The 21,985-nt window shown below is 36.8% G+C and overlaps 1 protein-coding gene across 14 annotated transcripts in view; it reads left to right on the top strand.

Moving 5' to 3' along the window:
- The window catches only part of PDE1C (phosphodiesterase 1C), a 613,256-nt gene that overhangs the window by 417,269 nt on the left and 174,002 nt on the right, over nucleotides 1-21,985 (top strand). For all 14 annotated transcript variants that reach the window (XM_064380482.1, XM_064380481.1, XM_064380483.1 and 11 more), the window contains 3 exons: nucleotides 794-934; nucleotides 15,164-15,264; nucleotides 17,792-17,920. In XM_064380482.1, the coding sequence (XP_064236552.1) occupies nucleotides 794-934; nucleotides 15,164-15,264; nucleotides 17,792-17,920 (371 nt within the window). The remainder of the gene's footprint in view (nucleotides 1-793; nucleotides 935-15,163; nucleotides 15,265-17,791; nucleotides 17,921-21,985) is intronic.

The following is a 21,985-nucleotide window of genomic DNA, read 5'->3' on the forward strand; positions in this document are numbered from 1 at the left end:
AAACAAAGTACACAAAAATCTTAAGTTATGAAATTATTGCAAAACAAATATAAACTGCTTGAAAAGAATCCCCTTTGAAAGGAGTGGTTAAATACATTGAACTCATAAGAAAAACAAAACAAAATTAAAACCCAAAACCAAACAAAAACAAAACTCAAAACCAAAATGTGACAGTCTGTTTTTATATATGGGAACAGGAACAGGCTATGTTCTTATGTTTGTTACTTGGCAATTTATTATTAGTGACTTAGAATTTGGAAGATCTCATTCTACTGATGTTAGGTTACAAATAGTGAATTATTCCACAAACTAGTACTAATTATTAGTATTATTTTCGAGTTCCTCAGTGTTGTTTACGACACTGTTTGGTGTCCTGCGTAGCATCTTGTTTTACCTTGGGGTTAGAGCAAAAGGGTATTTAAGAGTAGATGAGGACAAGGAAATACAGAAAATTAACAGTCATCAACAACCCAGTTTTCTAGGTATGTATTAAACATTACTGCTTTCCATGTCAATAAAACTAAGTATCTTGAAATGATTCAATGTCATTTCTCAGGGATTCTGAAATGAACAACAAAGAAAAATTTACAAGGCAGACTATTAACCAAGAACTGTTAGAATTCAAAATTATCTGATAATTTTGTCAGTATCTTTTATTAACTGTGTAAAGTTTCAGTTCCCTCCTGTGATATATTATGCCTTCAGAAAAAAGCAGTCCTGGTGCCTTAGACTTTTGTGTTTCCATTGAAAGCAGCAAAGTCACTAGTTAATTAACCTTACTGCTCTCTTTCAGATACCCATTTCTGCACTTGTCTCATTCGTGGAGGCCCTGGAAGTGGGATACAGCAAGCACAAAAATCCTTACCACAACTTAATGCACGCTGCTGATGTTACACAGACAGTGCATTACCTCCTCTATAAGACAGGAGTGGCGGTAAGTATGGACAGGAACTCTTAGGTTCCCTAAAAGATGCAAGGATGAGTTTTTAATGGTGACTGTTCTGATGAGGTGGAGGCCATGAGTGGTGCATTGTTTTATGGACTTCCTGTTTTCCAGGAGTAATCTAACCAATATGGAAAGTCTTGGAGTTCCCCGTTGCCTCTAAAATTTTTTCCATCCTGAGCCTGATGAGATAAATGCCTGGTAGTGACTTTCGTCTTCACCAGGTTATAACCAATTCAAATATAACAACTACAACTAAATATGTATTTCTAGATATGGAGAGTGGTACTATTAACCTTTTGCTGTGGTCAATAACAATGACATTCATGCATACTGAAATTGTATTCAATGTACTTGGCAACTGTGTTACGCAAAGTTAGCTTTTGTTTTAAACCATTAGGTCTTTTTCATAGGGACTATGGTTATTCATATCCTATTTGTATGCTTTTGATTATTTTTAAATTAAGGGTAAATCTTCTAACCATTTGAAGTGTTTCTTGCTTCTTTTGGCTCAACATTTTAGCTCTTTAGATGTTTTTGGTTTTGCCTTAAAATTTTTTTTTAACAGATCAGAATCTCAGTCTATCACCCAGGCTGGAGTGCAATGGAGCGATCATAGCTCACTGCAGCCTCTAACTCCTGGGTTCAAGTTGTCCTCCTGTCACAGCCTGCTGAGTAGCTGGGACTATAGGCGTGCATCATCTTCAGTTGTTTTTGAATCTCTGTTCTGTGTTTACTCACCTGCTTAACTTGGTTGTCTTTGCCTTTTTTTTTTTTTTTTTGGCCTTGATGTAAGCCATTCATTTAAAAAGATATAGTCATTAGAGGCAAAAACAGGCCTATATGACTTTTTACTTTGAAATCTCCTTCAGAATTACATTAGGATAGACATTCTTTGGGGATAGTTATCAATTATCCCATAAACTCAGGGCACATTTGTTATCTTTTCCTCCAGTGCCTGTTTAAAGACTTGGCCTAATATCTCACTGAATTAAAAAAGGAATATGTGGGAGGAGTGTGGGCTTTGGAGCTAGATACAGTGACTATAATTCCCTGCTTAATTGCTTACTAGATTTTGTGACCTATGATAAATTACTTGAGTCTCTAAACGAAGACTTCCTCATTTTTTAAAATGGCGAAAAATATTCCACTTTGTAGAAGTGCTCTGATGGTTAGGAATAAAGTATCAAAATATTAAGTACTCTGCCTCATAAAAGAAGCTCGAAAATTAGGCATTATTATTGTTAAAACATTGCAGAATTTTCCTAAAGCCTAATATCATTTTTTTCAGTTATTCCTTATTATAAAGCTGATTTCTTAAAAATAGAATTAAAAATACTATCTTTGAAGTTATAAGCCAGATTATTAAGGGAAGATTTTTAACTCAATAAAAGATTTTTACTAAACATTTAGAGCAAGTGTCATATTGAATAATGGTTCCATGAATACCTGGAGCAAGACAGAGATGCCCACATTAATACTGCTACTTGGTATTTTTCTGGAAGTCTCAGCCTCAAGAATGTTGTCTGTAATATATGATATGATATCTTCAAAAGGTAAAGTACAGTCTGTGAGATAATGTGATTATCTCCTTTAGAAAATTAAAGAAAACCTTACAAATTCTTAGATCAATACGGTCTAGATAAAAGAGCTTGCCCAAGCACTGGAAATTAATGAGTGTAATAGAGAAATGTACATTCCCAACAGTTTTTTAAAAGTCTACAAATCGCCTATAAAGAGTTTCAAAAACAATAAAAAGGAAACTGCAACAACTAAATCAAAGGGCACAAAAATGATCTTTAAATAAATGGAAAAGGCATCATGTTTTGAATGTGAGTGAAACCTCAGGATTATATAGATGTCAATTCCTCTCAAAGTAATCTGTAAATTCAAAGCAATACTAATCAACGTCTCAAGGATTTTGACATGAAACATGATAATGTGAATCTGAAATTCATGTGAAATAGGTATTTCACAACGTTAGAAAAGACAACTTTGTAAAAGAACAACGTAAAGGGGAGTAGTTCTTACTCTCTTAGATATTACAGTATCTACTGAAGCTGAGCATGTACTGTTTGTGAAAAAAATAGGCAAATATATCAATAGAATTGATTAGAGTTTCAAAAAATAAACCCAAATGTTTATTGATAACTTATATGCTGGGTCCTTTATTATAGGATGCTATAGACTGAATGTTTGTGTTCTCCCAAATTCCTCTGTTGAAATCCTAACTTCCAATGTGATGGTATTAGGTAGTGGGTCCTAGAGGAGGTGACTAGGTCATGAGTGTGGAGCTGTCGTGAATGGGATTAATGCCTTTATAAAAAAAAGTTCCCTTCCCTCTTCTGCCATGTGAGGACACAGTCATCTATAAACCCTGAAGCAGGCCCTCACCAGATGCCAAATCTACCAGTGCCTTGATCTTAAGCTTCCTAGCCTCCAGAACTGTGAGAAATAAACTTCTGTTGTTTATAAGTCACCCAGCCTATGGTATTCAGTTATAGCTGCTCAAATGGACTAAGACACAAGATAGGAGGATATCAGTGCTCTTGTAGAACTTAACATTCTAGTGTGAAGTTACAGATAGAAGAGATCAGTGGAAATTAATCAAGAAAATGTTATTAATAGTCTGCAGAGAAGTAAAATAGAGCACCTACCTAGGGAAAGCTGGGTGTTTTACTAGATAGTCAGGAAAGGACTCTCTCTAGAGATAGTATTTAAGCTGAGATAGTTGTGTTTTTTGGCTTCAGCTATGCTAACAGTGAAAGAAGAGTATGACTGCAGAGTTAGTGTAGGGTTTTAGTACAAGAGTCCTGTGAGAGAATAACTTTGCTACATTCAAGGAGCAGACGTAAGGCAAGCCTGGTGGGAATAGCACATGATGGAGACCGTGGTGCATTATGAGGCTGAGGAAGAAGTGGTAGCTAGATCAAGTCTGGCTTTACAGGCCTCGGTGATGAGTTCCAATTTTATCTTGAGTGCAATCAGTAGAAAGCCACTATCGAGTTTTAGATGGAGGAGTGATGTGATCTGATAAAGATTCAAAAAGATTCCTGTGGGGAATGGATTTTAAGGCAGCCTGCTAGGAAAATCCTGAAGAAACCTAGTGAAGAGATGCTGGTAGTGTGGACTAGGAAGTATGCTGCTGATGGAGAGGAGAAAATGCTGTTTCTGAGACAGAGATAAAAGGACTGCTGTGGTGAATAGGATTTGGAACATTAAAGTGGGGAATCGAGAATACATCTTAGATTTGTGCTTTGATAAAGAGAGTTGACAAGAATGCCTGGTGGCAAACCAATTTTTGGAGGAAAGGGGATCAAGACTTCTGATTTAGACATGTGGATTTCAAAATCCCTAGGCATCCATGTACAGAGGGCAAGCAGAAAAAAATTAAAGGATACCAAAGTTCCAGGGGAGGTCAAGGATAAATATGTAGATTAGGTAGTCTTGGGCATATCAATACTATAAGAAGACATGGAACTACATGAGATTATCTAAAGGGAGAATGAATAGAGAAGTAGAAGGGGCTCTGAAGTGAGTCCTGGAACACTGCAAAGATCAAAATGAAGGCAAAGAATTAGAGCCAGCAATAGAAACTTAAAAAGAGTGGCCAATGACATGGGGTACAAACCAAGAGAATTTGGGGTCATGGAAGCCAAGGAAAGAGAATGCTTCAAGAAGAGATTGGTGCATTGCATGGGGCATGCCGATGGTCAAGTAGCATAAGGACAGAGAAGTGACCATGTGCTCTGGCAACATGGGAGTCATTGTTGACCTTGACATGAGTTGTCTCAGTGGTTTGGTGAGAATGGAACACTGACTAGAGTATAATAAAGAAAAAATTGCAGGTGAGAACATGAAGACATGACTATAGACAACTTTGTAGGGAAAATTACCCAGTTTAAAAAATATTTTGGCTACAGTTATTTATTTAGAAAAAAACAATGCTTTTGTTCTACTTCAAGTCATTCACCCTCCAAAGAAATCTGACAAATGAATTAAAGATGTAAATGCAAAAGTAAAAATTTGATAATATTAGAAGAAAAAATGAGAATATGTTTATAGCTTTAAAAAAGGACATTTTTAAAAAATTAAGCTTTGAAACACAAGTTGTACCATAAAATATTGATTAATTTGAATACATTAAAGTTAAAAACTTCTGTAGGTTGAAAAGCATCGTAAACAAAATAATGAAGTAAGCATTTGGAGAACATACATAGAGAGCATGGATTAAGAGCCAGATTGTATAAATAAATCAGGAAAATGACACAAATTCAGTTAAAAAATATGAACAGGCAATTAAGAGAAAAGATAATACATTTAATCAATAAAAGAAGTATGAAAAGATGCACCACTCATTAGTATCCAAGGATATATAAACTTATACCAATTTTAATCCATTATATACATATGGATACAAATGTTGAAAGTTTGATAATATTAGCTCTCGGTTAGGATGTAGAGCAAGGTTTCTCAACCTTAGCACTATTGACGTTTGGGACCAGTTAATTCTCTGTTGCTTTTCTATGCATTTTAGTGTAGCAGTATCTGATCTGTAGTCACTAGATGCCAGTGGCACTACTCCCCACTGCAGTTATGACAACCAATCATGTCTCCAGACGTTGCCAAATAAACCACTGGTTGGAGGGTGATTGTCCCAAGTTGAGAATCACTGATTGAGAAGAAATTATATTGTCATATACTGCTCATCTGAGGGTAAATTGGTATAGTCATGTAAGAAAACAATTTTGCAGTAATTGCTATAAGGAAAAATATATACACCACTGCTCCAGTACTTCCAAGTGTACCCAAGGAGGCCTTATACAATCAGATTCATTGTAGCAATGTTTGCCATAGTGAACAATTACAGAGTATATATCTATCAAAAGGGAGTTAGAACTCTGGAATACCATAGATTTCTATGTCTAAAAATCAAGATGTATTATTAAGTTTAAAAAATTGTAGAAAATGTGTTCTAAATGGTGTATATTGTTAAACATAGCACATCTCTATGCACATAGATATATATAGAAGTATATTGAAAAACATCTAAAAAGATAAACAGTAAATTGAAGATAGTGGTCACTTCTGGGGTTATTCTCATCCTGGAGTAGTGGTCAAAGGGAACTTTATATTTGTATTGTTTGAAGTTTTTGTTTGCAACACTAGTGGGTCAGCCCAGTAGTGGGATCATCCTGTGGACCCTTATTGGGTCATCCTATCACTTAAACAGTTAAAAATTGTTTAAATTTTATTTGTAAAATTGCTTCTCTATGAGACCATTACTTAGGTAAAGTCTTTCACTGTGAACATTTTAGGATATTGGATATAGCATCATAGGATATTGTAATATTATCTTATATAACATTATGTTAATTATATTACTTTATATTAATAATTATTGTATTAATATAACATATATTACAGGATATGTAATATATTATGTATTATAGGATATTGTAACATTATAGGATATTGGCTTTATATATATATATATATAGAGAGAGAGAGAGAGAGAGAGAGTCAGGATCACAGTATTATAGACTTATTTATCCTGTTTGTTTCAATAAATTATATATTATGATAGTTTCCCTAGGTCATCATATATTTATTATGATAAGAAAATTTTAATAGTTAATTATTGGGTTATCCTATTGCTTAAACAGTTAAAAAAATGTTGTCACTACTGTAAATGATACTCCGGTTAGCCTCCTTGCATAGCAATATTTTCCCACTAAAGTTACGTGTGTGTGTGTTTGTTTTTAATTTTTATTGTTAATTCTTTAAATTAAACATTTTCCTTATGTATTAACCACTTTTATTTTCTTTGGTTATGACATCTCCATTCCTGAGAACTTAATATTTTGCTGAAAAAATGATTGAATTTCTCAACATTTTTATATAAAAATGTTTACCTAGTGCCTAGCATGCAGTAGAATATTAGTAAATGGTAGTTGTTATTATTACTAAACATAAGTAATCATGACTAACAATACTTGTCATATCTATAAAAATTTCAAAACTTGTGATTGAATTATATGACCTTATATAGACTTTCTTAAAAAAATATGGTAACATATTAGTGAGAGAATACATCTTCTTCACCCCTAAGATTTTCATTCATTTGGTGTGTTTTCCTTTGGGTAGGCTATGTTTTGCTACAGGATCAAGCAATCCCAAAATCTCAATGGTTTAGAAATAATATAGGCTTTCCCCCCCAACCCCCGCCACCCAACAGTGAGTTAAAGAAGCTGCCTGTATTATTCTCACTTCAGGACCTAGGTTTTCTAAACAGCCACCTTCCTGAGAGTTGTCAGACATTATGGCAGAGAGAAAGGGGCTCTCGTATTTCTATGTCTGTATTTCAATTCTAAGGCTCAGAAACTTTGCTGGTCACTTCTGCTCACAACTCATTGGTCAAAATGACTCACACAGCCCCTCCCAACCATAAAGGGGCCAGAAAGTCTAATCCTACTGTGTGATTGATAAGAAAAAAGCCAAATACTCTCTGTTATTTATTTGAATATTTCTCCCTGTCTGTTATCTTTTCTGTCTGCTTCTGGCACTTCTCTTAGAACTCTGATTCCACCTTCACACCTTTAAACTTCTCTTGTTTCCCCATCTTTCAGTATTTTAAAGATACCTTCTGAGAGATGTCCTCAACTCTATCTTCCACATTATCAGTTTGGCCTTCAGATACGTCCTTCTAATTATTCGACCTGTTTATTTAATATTTTTAGTTATTAATATTTTTAATTTCAGGAACTCCTTTTTTTTTTTGCCCTTGTAATGTGCTATTGTCTTAGCAGCCTTACATATTTATGAATATACCTACACATTTTTAAAACTTTTTTAAAAAGTCTTTTAAAAAATAGAATTGTATCTTTTAACTCATGGGGAATATGCTATTTGTTTATGAGAATCTTCTTATACTATTGGCTTTTTTCCCTCAAAATGTCTAGTGAAGTTTGGTTGTTGGAACATATTTGTAAGTGAATGTCCAGGTGGGTTAGATGGGTCAGGGGTATGGGTGTCCTCTGCATTTGTGTGGTCTGTCCAAAGAGACATCCAGGGAGGGCATGACAGCTCTTCATCAGCAACAGGCATCTCAGTGTCCTTCCTACCTCTTTGACTGTAGCTCTTGTCCTTATGCTTGTAAAATGGCTGATGTACCTTTGCAAATCCAGGTAAGAAGATGAGGGAGCATACAAAGCACCAAAGTTGCAAATCAAAGAAATCTGCCCACTTTTAAAGAGCTATCCAGAAATCCAATCCAGCAACTTTCCTTCTGTTTTATTGGCCAGAACTGTGGCTCATGGCCACTGCAATATAGAGGGCAGTCTGACACATTGCCATCCCAAACAAAATCAACAGTGATTCCCATTACAATCAACAGTGGGCAATCAACAGTGATTCTCAAGTAATATTATTCTTATTTTAAAGAAGAGAAATCTCTAATTCATAGAAATTAAAATTATTCTATTATAAAGTAGCTATATGGGCTAAATTGTGTTTCTCATCAATTCGTATATTGAAGTCCTAACACCCAGGACCTTGGAATAGGACTGTATTTGGAGAGATGACCTTTGAAGAGGTATTAAAGTAAAATGAGGTCATATAAATGGGCTTTAATCCAATGTGACTGGTGTTCTCACAGAAAGAGGAGATTAGGACACAGACATGCACTTGCAGGGAGAAGAGTCCGTTGTTAGGACACAGAGAGAATATGGCCATCTGTAAGGCAAGGAGAGAGGTCTCAGGAGAAAACAGTCCTGCCGACATCTTGATCTTGGACATCTCTCCTCCAGAACTGTGAGAAAATAAATTTCTGTTGTTTAAGCCACCCAACCTCTGTTAATTTGTTATAGCAGCCCAAGCGACTGAGTACAGTATGGGAGCCAGTTTGGTCCCAGCTCTGACTTCGGAGGCCATGCATTTAAATATTAGGCATGCTTCTACCATATGCAATTGAAAAAAAAAAAAAAGCCTCTTAGCTGAGGCAGGAGAATTGCCTGAACCCAGGAGGCGGAGATTGCGGTGAGCCGAGATCGCGCCATTGCGCTCCAGCCTGGGTATCAAGAGTGAAACTCCGTCTCAAAAAAAAAAAAAAAAAAAAAAAAAAAAAAAAAAGCCTCTTATATTCTCACATCTCAGTATCCTCACTTGCACTTCTAGCTATTGTGGTGAGGATGAAAGTGGATGCAGAAATGCACTTTGAACTCATCTATTCAACATACCTATTGTGCAGAGTATACTCTGGGGACGTAAAAGTGAATCATGCACAGCTTCTTCAGCTCTCACCAAAAACACCCAGCATTTATGCTAATACAAGTTATCATTAACATAAATGTATCATAGCAGAAAGTGATCATGATTTGCTGCATGCTGTTCTTAAATGAGCTCATTTTCCATTTGCCGTTGAATTTCCATGATCAATTCAGGCCATATTTAGAGTAATTCTTAAATACAGAAACTATTTCCTACCTACTCTCTCTTTGAAATGCAGCTAAAAACAAACTTCTTTCATTGTGAGCTTACAAAAACAGTGGGAGCATTCTGATGAATGGAGAACATATTGTTACTCTAACCTTTGATTACAAACCAAGAGGGAGAAAATGCTTTTAATCATTTCAGTGTTATAAATTATAAGACACATAGGGAATCAAAACATCCCATTGATAAAGTGGTGTCTGGGCTTCAACATCAACAGTAATACTTTGTGAATGTAAAACATTGTGATCTGTTTGTATTACTCAATATTGTTTAACTTTTTTTTTTTTTTTTTTTTTTTTTTTGAGACGGAGTTTCGCTCTTGTTACCCAGGCTGGAGTGCAATGGCGCCATCTCGGCTCACCGCAACCTCCGCCTCCTGGGTTCAGGCAATTCTCCTGCCTCAGCCTCCTGAGTAGCTGGGATTACAGGCACGCACCACCGTGCCCAGCTAATTTTTTGTATTAGTAGAGACGGGGTTTCACCATGTTGACCAGGATGGTCTCGATCTCTTGACCTCGGGATCCACCCGCCTCGGCCTCCCAAAGTGCTGGGATTACAGGCTTGAGCCACCGCGCCCAATATTGTTTAACTTAAGTGCCTAGAAGATACTTGGATCCTTTCAGAATTATTTTGCTCATTTCCAAGAGAAAATTCTTAGACAGAAATAGATTGAAGAGTTATCTATTGATTGAATAGATGTTAATCAGACTTTAAGCTCTAGCATACTTTTGATTTAGGTGAAAAGATTTCAAACTCCAAAACTACCTCTTGACCTTTTCATTGCTTTTGTCAAGCAAGGTGCCAGTAATTTTCCCTTTGTCTATTTTATTTTCAGAAGGGAGAAGCTATGTATCTTGGTTTTTGTTCTTGTTGTTTATGACATTACCATATTAATACAGGAAAGACTAAGGATATCAAAATGACATCTTGTTTGAACAGTGCCAAATAATTTTATTAGGGATTGTAATTGGCAAAAATTTGGCTCCTGTGACTTTTGTTCTCTGGTGTCACATGTGTTTATTAATATGTTACATTGGATTATAAAAGAGATTATGCAGATGTAATGAAGGTTAACAATCAGAAGACCTTAAATAGGGAGATTAGCCTGGATTTTCCAGGTGGGCCCAATGTAATCACACAAGTTCATCAAAGTCAAGGAGATATGGCAAAAGTCAGAAGTTTGAAGTGTGAGAGGGACCGAACAGTCATTGCCAGCTTTAAGGTGAAGAGGGAAACTGTGGAAAAGGAAATGAATTCTGCCAATGCCCTGAATACTCTTGGAAGCAGATTTTCCCCGAGAGCCACCAGAAAGGAATGCAACCCTGTCTAAACCTTGATGTCAGCCTAGGGATACCCTGACCAGAGAACCCATCCACACTGGGCTTCTGACCAGAAGAATTGTGTGCCAATAAACAGAAGTGTTCTCTTTTTTTTGAGACAGAGGGAGTCTCCCTCTGTCACCCAGGCTGGAGTGCGATGGTGCGATCTCGACTCACTGCAGCCTCTGCCTCCCAGGTTCAAGCCATTCTCCTGCCTCAGCCTCAGGAGTAGCTGGGATTACTGGCACCCACCACCACCCGGGTTTCACAATGTTGACCAGGTTGGTCTCGAACTCCTGACCTCAGGTGATCTGCCCACCTCAGCCTCCCAAAGTGATGGGATTACAGGTGTGAGCCACTGTGCCCAGCCTGGAAGTGTTCTTTAAGCCTCTAAGACTGTGAGCATTTGTTAAGGTAGCATTGAAAACTAACAGATTACTAAGGAAACTCTATCATTCACATAGAAAAGTCACAACTTGCTAGTAATGTCTCCTCTAACAGTGAGAAATTGGCCATGTCCTTTTCCTTCAGGTTTCCTCTGGTCTGCTGTACCCCATGTCTCTTCATCTTCCCCTATATGCAGAAACACATGGTTTGCTTTCCTGAGTCATACACAGCAAAACTTAAGGTCCCCTCTTACCAGTTGTCAAAGCATCCTTTGACATGAATTAGTTGTGACACTCATATTTTGTAGATAGGAAAATACTGATAGCATCTGTGACTTGTGCCTTGTCACCAATAGATAATTCTGGAATAAAATACCAGTGGGACTTTAATTTCTGACTTCTTATGGATCGACACAAAACTTTCTGGTTCACAGTAATTAATTTGGAAGAGGCAAGGAAATCTGAGCTATATTAAAATATGAAGCCCAATTTCCTCCAAATAGCTTCTCCCACTTTCTCTGTTTCTGTTAGTGATGCTATCTAATACCACCTGAAGGGTTTGTTAGCCTTTCAGTGAGGCCAGGGATGTTGAGGTCATCTAACGTATTGTTCTCCTCAGCTGCAACCACATCTTGTCCTCCCACCACTCCCAAAATTCGGATAATTGCTAAGTCATATGGCTTCTACCTCCACACTGTCTGTACATTCTATATGAACTTTTCAATCTAAAAATACTGCTTCTAGCCAGGCACAGTGGCTCACGCCTATAATCCCAGCACTTTGGGAGGCCCAGATGGGCGGATTGCTTGAGCTCAGAAATGAGAGACCAGCCTGGGCAACATGGTAAGACCCCCGTCTGTACTAAAAATACAAAAAAAAAAAAAAAAAGAACTGGGCATGGCAGTGCATGCCTATGGTCCCAAGCCCTCACTTGGGAGGCTGAGGTGGGAGTGTTGCTTGAGCCCTGGGGGCAGAGGTTGCACTGATCCAAGATCACACCACTGCACTCCAGCCTCGGCAACAGAGTGAGACTCTCTCTTAAAAAAAAAAAATACTATTTTTTATCTCCCTTCTCTCCTCCTGTCCAAATATCCTTCCAGAAGTTATGAGCTGATTGCATGACTGTCTTGCGTGTGAACTTCACTGCCTGCTGAATCTGGTTTACATTCCTCACTCTCTCTGTTTTCTGATGCCTGACCTCATAGGGCCTCAATCAGCCTTAACTCCTGCGCCAGTCAAGGGCACCATTTTCTTACCTGAGATGAACACGCTTTTGCTGCCAGGACTTGCTCACTTAGTTCATTCTTCTGAAAATGCCAACCTTCATCTCTTTCTCTGTCCAGTTTTCAAGGCCCACCTTAAACATCTCTCCTCAAACATCTCTCCTCTGTGAAGCTTTTACTGTTTTTTCCTTCCTTTCCTTTGCCAGATACCACTTTTCTTTCTTCTTATTCCCAAAGCAGCATAACTGATTCTAAACATGCATGGTGTTTTTTGAAAAACTAAGGTGTTAAAATGAGTTTTAAAGACGATGGCTTTGTTTTTTTTTTTCTTTTTGTTGTTGTAGCACGCCTGTTTAATCATTCATTGTTTTTGGTTTATTAGAAGTAGGTTATACCTAAGATAGGATTTTGTTCAATTATTTGGGTAAGGAGGGAAGCATTACTGATAGTTGTAATGTGAGAACTGTAATTATACTGTTATTTAGATGTCTGCTGACTGGATTGATGTTCTGTGACTAGGACTTGTTTAGATGTTACGCTGTCTCCCATTCATAATCTTATTTTACAATGTGAAATTAACTTTACATGTCCTTAGAATAAGAGATATATGTGGGAGAGGGGGTAGAGGGAGCCAGGGACAGATGAGTGGGGACAAAATGTTGGGAAAGAAAAGAAAGACAACGTCAAATGGAAAAAAAACTCTATGTATAATATAGATATGGATAATAACAAAAACGTGCAATATAAAATTATGCCTATATAATTTTATGCAAAATTGAACAAACACATGAACAATAACCCAAAGGAAATAGAGTTTAAGATTATGAGTGAGAATTCTGGAGGCATGGTGTGTGGCTTGTTGCATGACTGGATATGTGACCTTGGGTAAATCCCGTACCTCCTCCTGGCTTGCTTTCTCACCTGTCAAGTGGGGATAACAACAGTACCTGCGATTATGGAATTGTGAGAGTTACATGAGTTTCTATATAAAAGCACCTAGCATACATAATGCCTGCCACATGGTGGGCCCCCGAGCCCATGAGGAGGCTGATGAGGAGGCTCTTTGCTGCCTTTACAATGGGTTTTGCATCTTCTATTTTCTTGTAATCTTTTCTTTTCTTGCCCATCTTTTTTTCATCTCATTTTGTTGATTTTCATCTTAGTCTGCTTTCTCTTTGACTTTCCATTCCGTGTACCTCAGTTTGTATTTTTGAGTATATTATTGAAGATGACATTTCATGCTGTATTCTGTTAGAAATCATTTTCAAAAGTATAGTGGTTTCTTTTTTCCTGTTATGTTTATGCTCATTTTCCCCCAACTCTGAGATCTTTTTCGTAAGTTCTATATCATCTGTTTATTTTTCCCTCACCAATTTTCAAAGAAGGCAGTAATTCTCCAAAATTGATAGTTAATTGAAAGATAATGGCTAAAGTGGGGAATTATAAACACTTAAATGTTCATTTAAACTCATTTCTCATTAATTTAAATCATATGAATCTATTTTATGCACTAATCTTTGATTCAGACCCCAGGTCTTTTATGAGTTCACCAATTTGGATACTCACGTTTGTCTTACATCAACCCTGTCCCTATCTAAGGTTTCTAGTCTCATCTCTTTAAAGTGAAATGGGAACTTAAAGATGTGCATGAAGCAAACAGTGCAGAAGCTCTCTAACGTTTTACAAATGTTTTCTGCTTGTTCACAGCTGTCACCCATATTTTGACAGCAGTTCTTTTAGTGACAGTCCAAAGCATTAAACATAGGTTCTATAGAAATAACAACTCCAATGTTGTGTTCATATTTTATTGGTTTGTGTTATATGTAGTTACATAATTATAATAACAAGTGCAATTTATCAAAATGTGGTTTATAATAAACCATACTGAATCACGTAAGCACAAATTTAACTAGTAACAAAATTGAGCAAAGTTTATGAAAAGGCGGCCTGAGTCAGGCACATTCTATCGTGTGGGCATTGGCCAGGATGGTTTACGGAAACGATAGCAAGTAAATCCACAGAGTCCATTATATAGAAGTCAGTTAAGGAAGCTTGAAACACAGCAGTAGTTTCCAAATTCTAGTGTGCATCAGAACTATCTGGATGGCTTGGTAAAGCACAGATTGCTGGGCCACAACCTAGAGTTTCTGATCCAGTGGGATTGGGGTGGGGCTGAAGAATTTGCCAGCATTTCTAACAAGCTCCCAGGTGATGCTGTCTGCTTGTCCGAGGAACACATTTTGTGAACCACTGATCCACAGCCAATGTTGATGGTGTGGATGGGGAGAAGTCTTTTCAAACATCATCAGCATGCACAGAGCAGAAAACCAAGTATTTCTTCATCTGTCTCTACCGACCTCAAAGTGGATATTCCTCCTATAATCAGACATTAGGTTTTCTATTACTCTTCGTTCTTGGTATTGCGTCAAAATTTCTAATCGTGTGCGGGTGTGTGTGTGTGTGTGTGCGCGCGCGCGTGTGTACCTAGGAACCTTATTTGTAGATTGGGGGAGGATGCAATGAGGGCTTTTCAAGTCTTCATGTTCCTTCTCTTTGATTTCTTGAAAAGGATAAAACTACTAGTTAGCTTATTCAACCTTACTTACATTGTTTTCAAATCACAATTCTCCAAGTCTCTTCACAGGAAAATAACTTATTTCTGTCTCTCAGAACTTGTGTTTGGCAATAGCTTACCAGCTGCAGGGTAGAACGGCAGCACTGTGGGTGTGTTGTCAGCAAGTTGAAGACTTTGAGAAGGAAACAGAAACATTATCTGATTGCTCTGTAATCTCCTTTCAGAACTGGCTGACAGAGCTGGAGATCTTTGCTATAATCTTCTCAGCTGCTATCCACGACTACGAGCATACCGGAACCACCAACAATTTCCACATTCAGACTCGGTGAGGGTGTTGAAATGTTTGGAAAAGAGGCAACAGGGATCAGAGAGACAGTTTTAGAAGTCAAAAAGGTGTTAGTCACCTTTCTTTTGTGTAGTTTTCCTATTGTGAGTTTCTGAAACCATGAACTTCTAAACAAGAGATCAGTCTGGTCAGCTTCAATCAAGACTTAGAGTTTAAGAAGCCATCTGCTCCTAATTCTATTTCGTTCAAATCTCATATAGATATCCTTTCTTTCTCTATTCTAATGTTTGCTATTTGGTTATGTTCTATGCATGCTCTACCTATTTCTAACAGGAAATGGGGCAGCTTACCTAAAGGCCCAGATGCTGTAAAGGAAATAAATAAGGACACTGAGGCTTAGAGTGTTTTTGTTGACATTAACAACATTGAGCAATCTTACCCTCTGATCTCTGGGATTCTGATGAGATCTCTTCTCATCCTCTCTAATTTCATCTCTGCTCTGTTTAGTGCTTGCATTACTCCTTGGCATAGGGCCCCGGGAGTAAGATTGTCTCCTGTAGGCCACCTTCACTGTGAGCCACCTGTACATCCTTCCTAATGGACTGCACGGGTAAACACAAACCTCCCCATTGGAGACAGTAAATGTGGGTCTAAGTGCCCCACTCTGAACCTCCTGACCTGTAACAGACATTGTTAATTGATTTTGCTACTTTCTCTTACTAAACTGTGGTGTTATTCTTAGTATTCCTCCAGCACAGAATTCCAGGCAATAGCACCAGTCAATCGTCATTTCTACTTAGGATAAAACCTTCTTTGCCCTCTCTTAGCCTAATAACTTGACCTCTCTTAAGACAATAATGTGGAACTGGAGAGAAACTACCAGTTGAGTTATTTAATTATCCTTGATATAGTAATCAAAAGGAGCTGGGATACGGGGAAAGGTAGTAAGTCAAAAAGAAAGAATATAGCAGGGAGGGATGAGAGTTTAACACCAAATAAATACTTGCTGATTTCTCTTGAAAAAGCAGGTGCACACTCTAGGTAGGTTTGTGTTCATTAAGTCAATCTACATGTATTTTATGAACTCAACACTTAATTATAGCATACACAAAGAAGACAATATTGTCTGATCTCTGTTCAGAAGGGAAATTTTAATTGAATGGAAGCAGACAAAAGAACTTCAGCTACTCGCTTCAGTTCCACCTTCATGCCTCCTCAGTTAGTCTAAGCTGCAGAAAAGCAGCTTTGTGTGGTTCTGTTCCAAGGTCTTTAATACAGGGAATTCTGTAGAGTAGCTCTGTTTAATATGTGTCTGTGGATGGAACCTTTGCTCTGAGGACAGAGACCGTGGTGAATAGCACCTGTCCATATAAGAGAGGTGGGTTGAACAACTGTATGTGGGTCTTGCCTGGAGACCAGTATCAAAACCAGTCATAACTCAGAGAAAAATGGCTTAATTACAGGAGTTAGAAAAGAGTGTCATAAAATACACATCAGTTGGTATCTAACTTACTCAACAGATGTAACAGGAAATCTTTCACCTTGGGATTTCCATGTTCTGTGTTATTTCCCTAGGAGTGGGAAAATTCCAATGTGTTCAGTTAAGCTTGGTTTGGAATGAAATTTAAACATTGGCCGTGTTCAATAGAATTTTATCCAAAGCATCTCAGCCTGTGTGATCTCTGTTCAGCAAACAAAGTCTGTGAGCAGGCCCTTAATCCTTTGATGAATAAAATGTTAAGCCTAATAGTTTCAAGGTATGATAGATACAGGCCAAAGTTTGGCCAATGGCAGGTGGAAGTTATCTTGGGGAAGCACAGGCCCAACTGTCAGAAGATCCTGCCTTCATCTCAGCCCTGCCACTTGGCCACCGAAGAGCTCTAACAAGTTCTTTTAAGTCTCTGGAACTTAGCTTCCTTGGTGAGAAACCAATAGTCTAGGGTTTCATTAAATTAAAGATCTTAAAATCATATACAGTCCTATGTTTAGTGACATTCAGCTATAGTATGAGATAGGGACTAAAAGCTGACATTACAATCTTTATATTCTTTATTCTCAATTTTCCACATGTGGCTCTTGCATGGAAAAAATTTAATATCAAGCCACTATCAGAGGCAACCTGCAGATAGTACCCACTAGGTGATATGTGTTCTGAAAATTACAAATAAAGTAAGTAAACCAGTGCATTTGTTGAGTAAAATAAGACGTAAGAAAAAGTCATTCCAGAAAATATAAAGACGTTTGAAATGGCCCACATTTTTAAAAAACAAACAAACAGAAACCTTTGCCACTAATATATAATTGAGATCTGGTTGTAAAACAGTTTTTAGAGAGTTCTCAGGCTGGATATCACATATTTCCTGCCCACACATGTACTGATAGTAAAATACCCTACATTCGTCTATTGATGATTTGTAGTGATTGAGCTTTTGGTTCACATAAATGGTATGGGGACAAAGATAATTTCTAAACATGGGAAAGATGGCGGTGCGTTCTAGCCTGTTAGAGTTACCCAAATAAATCTTAGCTATTTAACATTCTGAATTTTGCTTGGCTTTCTGTTCAGGTCTGATCCAGCTATTCTGTACAATGACAGATCTGTACTGGAGAATCATCATTTAAGTGCAGCCTATCGCCTTCTGCAAGATGATGAGGAAATGAATATTTTGATTAACCTCTCAAAGGATGACTGGAGGTAAGGATGAGACAAGAAAGATTTGGAGGCCAGGGAAGGAACTTTGAAGATAGATGAAATATGCTGTTTTTGAGAAAATAGCACCTTGCTTAAAATGTTTATTAGTGTTGATTTCTCTTTCTCTCACTGTCACCCTCTCTTTGTGTATGTGTGTATATCTTATTTCTCTTTTTTCTTTATGCAGATATTCAAGTATTTATAAATAAAGATTATGGAATATTAAGATTAGGTTCCAACTACTTTATTTTGCCATCTTTACATTGCTTTTTATTGATGAATTGGAAAGTGGAACCAGTTTGAGTCAAATAATTCAATATTGTCCTAAAAATTCTCAAAGAAGAAAGTTTGAAAAATCACCTCCAGCAGTGTTCAACTGAGGACGCTTTGGATATATTTGCTTTTGTTTAACCTTAGGAAACTTGTGTTACTTTTATCTGAATTCCTTAAATCTCAATTTTATCTTTTATTTAATAGCATGTGTTTTTCACCCTATATTTGATTTGGACTTCTTAACAATCTTTTGACATTTTCTAAGGAAATTATTTGACACTTAAAACAATTATGGACACTTAATTCTGTTGCATGAATGACAGACATTGTGTGTCTGGATTTAGGCACATACCTGTGTTTTGAGTATGGACTCAGTCACTTACTAGCTGTATAATATTAGGCAAGTGACTCAATATCTTTACATCTTTAAAAAATTTAATTTCTTAAAAATAATAACATTTATTTTGCAGTGAGAATCGATTATGATAAATGACATAATCATTTTAAAATGCTTAGCACACATTGTGTCATATATAGCAAGCCTATAAATTATTGTAGCTATAAATACAGGTTAAGGTACTTCAAACCCTGCAGGCAGAGATCATCTAAATCCTTACAAAATTCTGAATCCATTGTGACTCAAATAATTTTTATATTTTAATTAAATTATCAGCTGTTTATTGAGTATGTACTCACTATTTTTCAAGGATTCAGAGATAAACTATACTGAACAATAAATCTGGGAGGCTGATTTTTGTTAAGAGTGGCTAAGTATTTCCATGTAGCTTTAGTTTATTAAAACATATGGGAATATTTGACTTAAATTTTATTCAAATATGCTAGACTCAGCCAACATCTGAAAAAATGAAGAGCAATTTGATTAATCATTGCATAACTTCAGAAAAGAAAGAATTCTCTATCCAATTTAACTGTTTGTAAATGTTATAATAAGATGTTTGATTGCAAAAATTTTCTCCTATTCTGTAAGTTGCCTGTTCATTCTATGATAGTTTCTTTTGCTGTGCAGAAGCTCTTTAGTTTAATTAGATCCCATTTGTCTGTTTTGGCTTTTGTTGCCATTGCTTTTGGTGTTTTAGTCGTGAAGTCCTTGCCTATGCCTATGTCCTGAATGGCATTGCTTAGGTTTTTTTCTAGGGTTTTTATGGTTTTAGGTCTTACGTTTAAGTCTTTAATCCATCTTGAGTTAATTTTTGTATAAAGTGTAAGAAAGGGGTCCAGTTTCAGTTCTCTGCATATAGCTAGCCAGTTTTCCCAACACCATTTATTAAATAGGGAATCCTTTCCCCATTGCTTGTTTTTGTCAGGTTTGTTGAAGATTACATGGTTGTAGATGTGTGGCATTATTTCTGAGGTGTCTGTTCTGTTCTATTGGTCTACATATCTGTTTTGGTACTAGTACCATGCTGTTTTGGTTACTGTAGCCTTGTAGTATAGTTTGAAGTCAGGCAGCATGATGCCTCCAGCTTTGTTGTTTTGCTTAGGATTGTCTTGGCTATACGAGCTCTTTTTTGGTTCCATATGAAATTTAAAGTAGTTTTTTCTAATTCTATGAAGAAAGTCAGTAGTAGCTTGATGGGGATAGCATTGAATATATGAATTACTTTGGGCAGTATGGCCATTTTCATGATATTGATTCTTCCTATCCATGAGCATAAGGGCTAACATCCAAAATCTACAAGGAACTTAAATAAATTTACAAGAAAAAAAACCACAAACAAACCCATCAAAAAGTGGGCAAAGGATATGAACAGACACTTCTCAAAAGAAGACATCTATGCAGCCAAGACACATATGAAAAAAAGCTCATCATTACTGGTCATTAGAGAAATGCAAATCAAAACCACATTGAAATACCATCTCATGCTAGTTAGAATGGTGATTATTAAAATGTCAGGAAACAACATACTGGAGAGAATGTAGAGAAATAGGAATGCTTTTACACTGTTGGTGGGAGTGTAAATTAGTTCACCCATTGTGAGGTGAAGACAGTGTGGCAATTCCTCAAGGATCTAGAACCAGAAATATCAATTGACCCAGCAATCCCATTACTGGATATATACCCAAAGGATTATAAATCATTCTACTGTAAAGACACATGCACATGTATGTTTATTGCAGCACTATTAACAATAGCAAAGACTTGGAACCAACCCAAATGCCCATCAGTGATAGACGAGATAAAGAAAATGTGGCACATATACACCGTGGAATACTATACAGCCATAAGAAAGGATGAGTTCATGTCCTTTGCAGGGACACGGATGAAGCTGGAAACCATCATTCTCAGCAAACTATGACAGGAACAGAAAACTAAACACCGCATGTTCTCACTCATAAGTGAGAGTTGGCCAATGAAAACACATAGACACAGGGAGGGGAAAATCACACACCGAGGCCTGTTGGGGGGTGGAGCATAGGGAAGGAATAGTATTAAGAGAAATACCTAATGTAGATGATGGGTTGATAAGTGCAGCAAACCACCATGGCACATGTATACCTATGTAACAAAACTGCGTGTCCTGCACATGTATCCCAAAACTTAAAGTATAATAAAAAAAAAAATTTTTTTAATGAAAATGATGAAAAGTGGCAGGGCACAGTGGTTCATGTCTGTAATCCCAGCATTTTGGGAGACCGAGGCTAGTGGATTATTTGAGTTCAGGAGTTTGAGGCCAGCCTGACCAACATGGTGAAACCTCATTTCTACTAAAAGTTAAAAAAAAATTAGCTGGGCATGGTAGTGCATGCCTGTAGTCCCATCTACTCGGGAGGCTGAGAGGAGAATCGCTTGAACCTGGGAAGCAAAGGTTGCAGTGAGCCGAGATCACGCCACTGCACTCCAGCCTGGGTGACAGAGTGATACTCTGCCAATCTAGTAATGTGCTCCAAAACTTGCATAATTGCCTCTTAACGTATTTTCAAAACATACATATGCTACTTCTATTAATATTTTTCTTATAGATTTTCTACTTCTGCTTAACTACAATTTTGTCAAAAACTTAGCTGTATTATTTGTATTTCCACTCTACTATAATCGTAAGTCTCATTCTTTCAATCTACAATTAGGGTAGCAAGGCTGGCATAGGTAGGATCTAAACCTATAATCACCTGGAATAAAACAGAACATATTAATTCACACTGGAATGCATTGCTATGTATCAATGCAAACATAGTTACTGTTCATCCTTAGTGCTTATTCTTATAAGTGGGTATTTGTGAAGTACTAGTTGTGAATAATTTGAATATTGCCTCTGATCAAACAAGTTATAAAATTAGTGATTTAGCAAAACACAGGTGAATGTAGTATAAAAAATGGCCAAAATACTAACTTGAAAATACAAGTTGTTGAAATCTATTTATGTGCTATCTTTGTATATTTGTGTTTCAGCATTAGCTTTATTATTTTGAAGATAAAGTAAAACATAAATATTATATCAAAGAGAGAATAAAATCATGGAATAGCTCATGTATTGGAACACGCTGATACAGTGGAAACTTCTTTATATTTATATCCCATAGCACTGTTTTTGTTTCTATTCTCTGTTTTGGGGGATTCTATAGGTTAAACAAAGATTATAATTGATGACTTTTTAAACTTAAATTACATAGATTTAGTGTTGTACTATATTTTCATTTAAGGATTGTTTCAAAAATAGTTTTATTTTGTCATAATCTATTAATTTTTAAATACAGTACCACAAGACTTGGTATTGTCTCATAAATAACATATTCTCTCATAAATAACATATTAATTTATTATCTAGGGCTCTCAGT

This window comes from Aotus nancymaae, unplaced genomic scaffold (assembly GCF_030222135.1).
Source record: "Aotus nancymaae isolate 86718 unplaced genomic scaffold, 86718_ANA_hifiasm-v0.15.2.pri h1tg000025l, whole genome shotgun sequence".
Lineage (NCBI taxonomy): Eukaryota > Metazoa > Chordata > Mammalia > Primates > Aotidae > Aotus > Aotus nancymaae.